A 10,291-nucleotide genomic window follows, 5' to 3' on the forward strand; every position below is an offset into this window, starting at 1 on the left:
ACTTGTCATCAAAATGGATAAAAAGAAATGCATCTAAAACTAAAATACGTCTAGATTGAAATGACAGAGGGAGTAGGAGAATTTCTGCACGGACACAGGCCCGTCCAATAATGCACTTGAAATGGTGAGCCGCAGAATTTTATTAATACCGAGTCTGAAAATGCAGTTTAGAGATTCGACAAAGAACAACATGCAACATTCAGAAATTCTACTAGAATCTTGAGCGTACCAGAAACCTAGCTAACAGCTTGGCCATATTTTCAACCACCAAGGCAGAGCCAATATGCAGGGAGTGCTGATACATAAGAACGCACCATCACTGTTGGTACATGCTTGCTGAAAGTAAATTTAATAACCAGGCCTCATCATGCCAGTCGGACTGGCTAACTCTGCAGGGCTTCATGATGACAGACCTAGTTTGTCTCGGAATACTTGAACCCATACTTCTTAAAATACTCCCGGAATCCATACACGCTCTGGTCATAGTTGAACTGCACACAAGGAAATAGCATCACATCAGCTCAACCTGGAAACCATGAACCGGACCCAGGACCGGACCTCTATACAGCATTAGACTTGACAAGTGAGTAATGCATGAACGGCTCATCCATGAATATTTTGAAAGGACGCTTCAGGGCATTGCTTACAGGTAGGACTTTTGCGGAGTATTTCGTGATGCTCGGGTCCACGATCTTTCCTGGGTTAGCAGCCTGAGAAAATACACATCATCATGTTACCAGGATAAAATGGCAATAAACTGTATTGTAGGTGCAGATAACATGATGAGCAAATAAGGAAGAAAGAAATGGAAACCAAATTCATTCTAGGGAAATGATGTGGAGCTCTATACCAAATAATATGCGATGCCTAGCCATGAAATAATGGGAACACACTAAACACAGCTAAGCAAATAATAACTACAAACAGTACCGACGCCATTCACGGTCAACAAAGAACAAACTGACCATACATGAGCAAGTTAGCAGAGCAGGACCTTCTCCAATACGGAAATGAGATGCAAATGAAAACACTAATTCCTGGTCTCACAAAGTATGCAACGAATCTCTAGATGGAGCCACAAAATACACACATTTCCTGAGAACTTAAGTCTATTCTCCCTCAAACGAAGATTAGTGCTTCTCTGGTACACCAGGAATTAAATTGCGCAAATATTGGAGAGGTGTAGTGTTGTAATGGTGGATGCAAATCAGACCGCAATGCAATATGTGCTTTTCACTCTTCCACTCTTACGAGGACCATGAGAGCACATAATAGAGAAACTGTTCTCGAAATTTCCCTCAAAGTAGGGCATATGACTTCTAAAATGCTAAAGGTAACATGCAGAAAGAAGTTTGACCCTTTAACGATTCTCCAGCCATTAGAACACATAAGGATTAAGAAACTTATCATTCTTTAGCCACAAACAAAAAGGGCAGCCCGGTGCATGTAGCTCCCGCTTGCACAGGGTCCGGGTAAGGGTTCGACCACTTTGGGTCTACTGTACGCAGCCTTTCCCTACATTTCTGCAAGAGGCTGTTTCCAGGACTTGAACCCGTGACCTCATGGTCACAAGGCAGCAGCTTTAGCCACAAAAATTAAGAAAATAAATAAATAAGATCAAGAATCAATATCGTTGACAAAAATGTAGGTGGCACATAGTTCGAAGTAAAGAAGTGGCAACATGTGTTAACCGATGAAAGGCGAAGTAAACAATCATGACCTGTTCTGGGTTGTAAAATACTTCAAGAAATGGGTACTCAGTCTTTTGCCTCGTGAGGCAAAACCCAGGATACTTTGGGCATTCCACCTGACAACGTAGAACAAAATAATAATTCCTATCAGTTTGAGACTAAAGGCAAACAGGATGGCAACAGTCACACTTGTATAGATGAGAAGTAAGAAGCCACAAATCTTAATTAAGTGTATCATGACATTACCCAAGATCAAGCATCCAAATGAAAAGGAAATCAAAAGTGACAGTCTGATTTGACAGGCAGGCAATTAAACTATCTTGTGACTAATTGATCGTATCTTTGTACATCATAATATCTACAATTGTAAATTGCCAAAATAATAGAAGTACAACCATTCACACATCTAAGCTTCCCATAGAGCTGCTTCTCTAGCAGGTGAAAGAAAAGCCTAGGAAAGACCATCGAAGATACATTCGCAAAACAAAGAGCTTCCACACATGTGCCTGAAGCACAACAGAAAACTGAAATAGGTGAACTTTATAGTGCATGATGAATTAGATTCGCCAAAGGTAGTATTGTATTAGGTGTATACAAATTAAATCAGATAGGACTAACTTCAAGATTTTGAATTTTAACATGCAGTTAAGACAGCAAACCAACCTTTACAATGTTTCATAATAGCTAGACATGGTAATTTGAACAGATAGAAAAGCAGAGTGCATTAAAGTTTTAAAAAATAACTCATCATCTTATAGGTGACCGGAAAATACTTCATGGCATATTTTTTGCTGGCGTAATAAGAGTATTGGCTTACCCGAACAAACTTTATATGAGGATAAAATGTAGCAGCAGCTTCCTCCAGTACTTTGTCAAGATGTTGTGTATAAGTGCACCTACAAAAGCAATTTCATTACTGTTGTAAGCATGTGCAAAGCTATTGACATAGTACAACTCAACTATTCTTGTGTTTCTGAACAAAAAACATGAGCCTAACATACTTAATAGTAAAGGCCACAACTACAGGCCGTCCTTCATGTAATAGCTGCACAAACTGACGCTCTGATGTGAACCGTATGATTCTTGATGGACCTAGATCCTTGGGATATCCAGTGTAGTACCTTCAATACCAACAAGATGATTCAAACATAATAAAATAGTGATACACCCAAAAAACGGGAAATTAGTTAAATTCTACTATTTGTAAAGCTGGGAGAGTGCGAACAATGCCTGCCAGACTGTGTGCAAACAATGACTTCCGGAGTTAGTGCAAGCAACAAGCTACATGTTTTATAACCGTCTTTAGATCAATGGTATTCATGAACAAAAACCGCTTGCACGCACTAGCGAATAAAGTCTCAAGAGAAGATTTAGTTAAATTCGTTCATGCTGAAGACAAAAACAGAATTAGATAGATATACAAAGGAGGTAATGAGTTTGTTGCACACATCGCATTACATACCCTACATATCCGAAGATATTCTATCCACATATGTTACATCTTTTCTATATCTATGTGAACGGTATGATTCTTGATGGACCTAGATCCTTGGGATATCCAGTGTAGTACCTTCAATACCAACAAGATGATTCAAACATAATAAAATAGTGATACACCCAAAAAACGGGAAATTAGTTAAATTCTACTATTTGTAAAGCTGGGAGAGTGCGAACAATGCCTGCCAGACTGTGTGCAAACAATGACTTCCGGAGTTAGTGCAAGCAACAAGCTACATGCTTTATAACCGTCTTTAGATCAATGGTATTCATGAACAAAAACCGCTTGCACGCACTAGCGAATAAAGTCTCAAGAGAAGATTTAGTTAAATTCGTTCATGTTGAAGACAAAAACAGAATTAGATAGATATACAAAGGAGGTAATGAGTTTGTTGCACACATCGCATTACATACCCTACATATCCGAAGATATTCTATCCACATATGTTACATCTTTTCTATATCTCAGTAACAGGATTAATCCAAAGCTGTCTTGTCAATCATAAATTAATTATACACTAAGAGAATGCCTACAAGTGACTATAGAATCCATCTTGCCTAATTGAAGAAGTCACGAACCACCATCTACGATTAAGACGGCATGTTCAACTTTCTTCAATGATCTAAATAGATGTAAATGCATGAGCACTAACATTTTACTATTAGTTTTGCACTCTTCTGCAGACCATCTATCACCAGTTGTACTGGAATACTTGGCATGCTAACAAGAGGCTAAAGAGACAAACTATGTATCAGTTCCAAAATGGGATTAATGAGATAAATGGCGCCACTTTCGCTGTACTCAGTCTATGCAAGCATGCTATTTTCCAAAATAAAAAGGGCCCCAAATCATCTGAAGGGTAATCGACCTGTTCTGCTGAAAAACATACAGACCGAGATGTATGGAAACAGAACTAAAAGGCAGGATTGAGGGATGTGGAGGTTTTCCTCACTTGGATGTGGACCGAAGCTGGGAAACCATCCTATCGAAAAATGACGCCTCGGCCATCTCCGAGGCACACCCAGCGCGAGTGGGCGAGGCGCAGCCGGGAACACAGGCTTCTGCAGTGGCGGAGCTACAAACAAATTGCTTGGGGGCCAAGCTAAAGAACACACACAAAAGAAGAAAAAAAATCAAATTCTGGATCACTGGCATTAATCAGTATACCTTCTCTTATTTGTTACAATATGAAGAGAGCAGAAACAAACAAAATAAGCTATACCAAAATTTACTACGCGATAATCTGTCAGGCACTCCAATTTTGACTGTCCTTGCACATAGCTACCTCTACTACAACTTTTAAACTGTAAACAATAATTCAGTGAATTGTTTATACTAGCATATTGGTAATGAGATGAATAGACGATGACCTAAGTGAAATTTAGGGAGAAACTGATAATGCTTCAAACAAAATATATGTGCAGCTTGTAGTGATTCACTGGAATTGGAGAGATTGAGGCTTGAGAGACGAGAGGATCAGATTCAAGGAGGAGCTCATTTGGGTGTTGCTTGGGTTGCCGGTGGTAGCTGCGTGTACCTGTGGCCGCGTGGGGTCGTGGGTTGGTCGACTCCGACTCGTCGTGCTGCTGTGTGCTGCAGCCCCCTTGGCCGGTGGGCGGAGCCGCGGCGGCCTGCGGCTGCGGCGTGACGGGGGGCGGCGGCAGCTGAGTCGCCAGGTGCTGCGTCTCTGTGTGGCGTGAGGCGTGAGCTCCCGGGCCATGGGGTTAGGGCCTCAGTGAGTGCTGGGCGTAGGTATCTAATCTTTTTTTCTCCAGAGCTGAGCGGGCCACGGCCCAGGTCAGCTCTAGCGTAGCTCCAAAAGCAGGGAGTATGGGGGCGACATCTGAGAGGCACGGCTATGCCTATCACGGAAGCAAAAAAAAAAAAAAATGAAAACATGTTTTTTTGTTTCGAGAGGCACGGTCATTTCTTTTACAGAAGTAAAATTGTGCCTCTCACGAAAGTAAAATCGTGCCTCTTACAGAAAAGGCACGGCTATGCCTCTCATGGAAGCAAAAAAGGAACAAAAATATGGTTTTTTCGTTTTCGAGAGGCACAGCCTTTCTTCTCACGGAAGCAAAATCGTGCCTCTCACAAAAATAAAACCGTGCCTCTTACAGAAAAAAAACAACGCATTTTTCGTTTTGGAGAGGTACGGAGCATGACTGAACAAGCGCTCCTCAATCAGTTGCTCTCCAATGCCACTGCACGAGACAAGCGGTCACGCGCACGGAATTGGGCCGAGGCTTGTAGGGCCAGATTTTGCTCCTGGTGCCCACTAGCGATTGACATGGGCTGAAGCCCATTAATACTCCTTCCCTCGCCCGCCTCGCTTAGCTAAAAAAAACTCTCTCATCCGTGCATATTTTCTCAAATCGTTTGCATTGACCATTGATGGCACAAAACCGAGTGTTGACCGCTAAGCTAACCGCCGATGTTGACCATTGACTTTTAGAAATGATCACGAATTTAAAACATCACAAACTTTAAAATATTCATGAAGTTAAAAAAAGTTCACCGATTTTTTAAAAAATAATGAATTTGAGAAAAACAATAATTTTTGGAAACAGTTCAATTTTTGAGGAAAAAACAAAAATCCTGAAAAATTAATATTTTTTTTAAAAACATGAAATATAGGGAAAACTTAATTTAAAAAAATAAGGAATTTGAAAATGATCGTAATTTTAAAAAAGTTCAAAAATAAATAAAAAGAAGTTCACAAAAATTGAAAAAATCATGCATTTGACAAAAAGAAAAAAAGAAAACAAAAAATAAATGAAGAAACCCGGTCAAAAACCGGGTGAAAACAAAAAACTAAAAACACATAAAAACTGGTTGGGAAGCTTCCCAAACTGGAGGGGCTTCTGGAAAAACATCTTGAACTATATGGTTTGTGAGCAAGTTGTAAATAACTCTGCATTTGGCGCATAAGGCGTCAAAATAGGGTTCCCTGATGCACTGCTACAGGTCCAACTTGTTGCCCAGGCTGTTATTAGATGATAATCACCACTATTTTTTTGTGGGGCCCGTATTCCTATGCATCGAGGTCAGCCCATTGGGCTCCTCCCCTGTTCCAGCCAAGTTCACACTGGAATCCATGCTTGAGAGCATCTCCAACAGACGCGCTACATAGGCCACATGCTAGAAAAGATGCCTATATAGCGCGCGCATGACCAAAAACAACGCTCTAGCAGAAAGCTGTAAAAATAGAGCACGCACAAAAACGAAGCTGTAACTTTAGCGCACGCAGGCTACGGGGGCTGTAAATTTGGGGCGCCGGCTTGTGCGCGCGGGCTGTTGCATGTGGGGCCCCCAGGTTGGGCGCTGTGTTTTTGTGCATCTGGTAAACTTCCCGTGTGCAAAACACTATTTCAACGCTGCAAACTGTTGGAGATTGCTATGAGAAACTGCACCTTCCAAACCTGAATGAGCAATGCAACAAAGCGAGTGGTCAAGTATATGGAATCATGCCAAAACAAGGTGCTAAAACACGTCAAAATAAAAACAAGATGCTAAAAGACTACAACTACGCCGAGCTAAAAAAGACAGAAGAGACCGTGGGCTTCCTTTGAATATTTAGTGTGAGTCAATTAATATGGATCAGAGGGAGCACCTTTTATGAAATTGCAGTCACTGTGTTATGCATTTGTGCAAAAACCAATTTCAGCCACTGTTTAAGCATATCTTTTAAATTTCAGGTCCTCCTTTATATTACTCCAACAGAAACTCATCGGCAAAAGCACATTATCCGTTTGTGTGGATTCTCCTATGGGGATCATTATGTTTGAGGCAAGTTCATGCTGGAGTCTATGCTTGAGAAACTGCACCTCTGACGCCTGCAATGGTCAAAGCTATGAGCTAAAAGAAATTCACCTTTAGAATAGACGGTTTACTTGGAGCATGAGCGAGCTAACCCAACCTTGTGCAAGCTCGACTCTTTTTTCTGCAACGCCTAGTGGGACACCACCTTCAACACTCATGTGCTCAACGCCCTCTCGTCCTCACTCTCCGACCATTGCCTGCTCTTGCTCGCAAGGGACCAAGGAGGCCTAGGACTTTCAAGTTCAAAATTTTTGGGAATCCATGCCCAGTTTCAACAAGGTGGTCCACGCGGTGTGCATGAACATGTGGCGCACATTGAGCAGTATCAAATCTTGTTCTGTAAGTTGAAAAAGACGGCGCTCTGTCTCACTGAATGGAGTAGGAGGCTTTTCTCCAAGGCCAAGGTTCACCCCCATGCCCTCCCCTTTTGGTGATCCTGCGCCTTGACATTGCCCATGAGGAACGCCAACTCTCCTCCGTGGAGCTTGACCTTAGGGCTAGGATCAAAAGAAGGGTTATCAGTTTGGCTGTGCTCGAGAGAGCCCGTAAGCGGAAATGCACAAGAATGTCCAACCTTAAAGAAGGTGATGCCAATACAAAAAAATTCACTGTCAGATTAATGCAAGAAGGAGGAAGAACCACATCCATCGGATCAAGGTCAACCAAGGTTGGGTCACCGAGCATGGTGCTAAGGAAAAATAATAATCCATGATCACTTCTCCAATGACATGAAGAAAGGGTGTGTGGGCACGAAGGATTTCAATTGGGATGAGCTCAACTTGGAGACTCGTGATTTGCATGCCCTCTACTCCACCTTTACCAAGATTGAGGTTCGGGAGGCTATCAATGACATGCCAAGGGACAAGGCTCCCGGATCGGATGGATTCACGGGGCTATTCTTCAACAAGTGTTGGGATATCATCAAGCATGATGTTATGCGGGTCATCTTCCTATTCGACTCGCTGCACACATCTAATTAACCTCCATTGGCTCAATTACGCAAATGTGGTGCTACTACCCAAGAAGGATGGGGCGGAAGGGATCGCCGACTATAGGCCAATTAGCTTCATTCATGCGATTGCCAAGATTATATTGGAGGTCCTCTCCACTAGGCTTGGCCCACACACGAATGACCTTGTTTCCAACGCCCAAAGGGCCTTCATCAAGAAAAGAACTATTCATGACAATTTCATGTATGGTCGGAACCCCGCCGGCTTCACAAATGCAAGACCCCCTTGCTCCTATTCAAGCTTGATACACGCAAGGCATTTGACTCGGTAAAATGGGTATACCTTCTCGATCTCCTTCAATGGAGAGGGTTTCCATGTAAGTCAAGAATTGGATTGCGGCCCTGATTTGTTCCTCATCTTCGAGGATCCTCTTGAATGGGGTGGTCGGGCCCCCTATCAAGCATGGTCAGGGGCTTTGGCAAGGAGACCCCCTCTCCCCGATCCTCTTTGTTATCGCCATTGACCCTCTCCAACAAATTCTGGAATTAGCAACGAGAAGGAAGATTCTCCACAAGATCCATGGGAGGGGTGTCATGGTGCAGACCTCTCTCTACACGGATGATGTGACGGTGTTCATGGCCCCAATTAAAAGAGATGTTGACAACCTTTCCGGTATTTTGAAGGGATTTGGGGAGGTCCCGGGTCTTTGTATAAACTTCCACAAGAGTCTGGTCGTGCCCATTCACTGCAACCACCTCAATTTGGGGCATATCCTTCAAAAGCCAGCGGCTAGAGCATATTTTCCAATGCGCTATTTGGGCCTTCTGGTCTCGGTTTGGAAACTCAAGATAGGGGACCTTAAATTCCTTGAGGACAAGGTTGCAAACAAGTTAGTTCACTTCTGAGGGCAAGAACATCACCTCCATTGGACGAACGACCCTTGTCAAATGCGTGGTACCTCCCTTGCGGTCTACTTCATCACATTGCTAGTCACACATCCATCTATGCTTTGAAATATCAATAAGTTCGAAAGAGCATTGTCCAGCTCGGACAAGACGAGGAGTGCAAAATGCAAAGTTAATTGGGAGATTGTTTGTTGTCCACATGAGTATGGCGGACTTGGGGTCCTCAACACCGATAAGTTTGTGTGCGCCTTGCGATTGCGATGGCCTTGGTATGAATGGAAGGAACCAAGCAATATGCGGGTTGGGTTGGGGAACCTATGCCACGAGGAGGACCTACACTTTTTCTATGCTTCCACAACCATCACCATTGGAACCGGGAGAGGACCCCTTTTTGGGACGCTCCTTGTCTCCTTTGGTGCAAGCCCAAAGACATCGCTCCGCTCATCTTGGATGCTGCCTCAAGGAAGAATTGGATGGTGCATGAGGCCCTAAAGAACAACGCGTTGATCCTAAGGATCAACCCCCTGTCGTCGCCTCCATCGAGCACACCCGACAATTTTTCGGCCTTTGGATGCTAGTGAACGAGATACATCTTGATGAGTCCACCGAGGATGACATTGTGTGGAAGCACACGACTAATGGGTATTATTCGGCGCCCTCCGCTTACAAGGTGCAATTTGCTGGCATGACCTTCTCCCCTTTGGACCATATGGTTTGGAAGGCTTGGGCACCGCCTAAGATTAAGTTCTTCACGTGGTTGGCAATTCAAAATCGTATTTGGACCTTCGACAGATTGACCAAGCGGGGATGGACAAACTGTGGGCTTTTCCCTCTTTGTAAGCAAGTGCAAGAGTGTGGCACTCACCTCTTTTTCAAGTGTCGTTACACTTCGAGAGTATGGAGATTGGTCACCGAGAAGCTACATCTCGAGGACTTGGGTATCACCTCTTGGCATTTGGAGGGCTCCGTTAAGATTGGTGGGCAAGTCAGACTCATGCCGGCACCACAACGAGAAAGCTCATGGCTTCGCTTACCATGCTTATGTCATGGACCTTGTGGAATGAGAGGAACTCAAGGGTTTTCTGCAACAATAGCGCGACGTCAACAATTTTTCTTAGCATCATCATGATCGAGGCGAATCTCTGGATCACTGCCGGAGCAAAGAAGTTAGGGTCAATTGTCTCACGAGAATAATAATTCATGTGGTGTAATGGGTGCTTGTAAACAAGCTCTTTTTCTATCCTTAATTAATGGATGAGGCAAATATTTTGCCTTCGTTTTTTTAAACTACACGCCAACTGCAATGAGCAACCCGCGACGCTAGCAATCAGTTATGCTGAATCAGTCTATCCGGTTACTACTAGGATGGTGTGTTTGAAGCTTCCGGTAAAATCCACCAGCTTGCTAAAATCAGTCTATCCCTAA

General features: G+C 43.2%; 1 protein-coding gene across 1 annotated transcript; it reads right to left on the reverse strand.

Moving 5' to 3' along the window:
* Positions 1-111: 111 nt before the first annotated feature.
* LOC123159796 (uncharacterized) lies at positions 112-4,911 on the reverse strand. Its single transcript, XM_044577621.1, has 7 exons — positions 4,727-4,911; positions 4,142-4,291; positions 2,693-2,812; positions 2,509-2,587; positions 1,721-1,807; positions 648-710; positions 112-491 (listed from the first exon to the last, which is right to left on the reverse strand). Exons 2-7 carry the CDS (start codon positions 4,195-4,197, stop codon positions 414-416), a joined length of 483 nt encoding a protein of 160 aa, XP_044433556.1. The 5' UTR covers positions 4,198-4,291; positions 4,727-4,911; the 3' UTR covers positions 112-413.
* Positions 4,912-10,291: the final 5,380 nt, after the last annotated feature.

This window comes from Triticum aestivum, chromosome 7B (assembly GCF_018294505.1).
Source record: "Triticum aestivum cultivar Chinese Spring chromosome 7B, IWGSC CS RefSeq v2.1, whole genome shotgun sequence".
Classification (NCBI taxonomy): Eukaryota; Viridiplantae; Streptophyta; class Magnoliopsida; order Poales; family Poaceae; genus Triticum; species Triticum aestivum.

Excerpts from the sequence above, each read along its gene's own strand:
- LOC123159796 (XM_044577621.1), bottom strand. The coding sequence starts at position 4,197 with ATGGCCGAGGCGTCATTTTTCGATAGGATGGTTTCCCAGCTTCGGTCC. Across the intron at positions 2,588-2,692 it reads GTTGTGGCCTTTACTATTAA|GTGCACTTATACACAACATC; the intron begins GTATGTTAGGCT and ends TTGCTTTTGTAG. Across the intron at positions 711-1,720 it reads TATTTTACAACCCAGAACAG|GCTGCTAACCCAGGAAAGAT; the intron begins GTCATGATTGTT and ends GTATTTTCTCAG.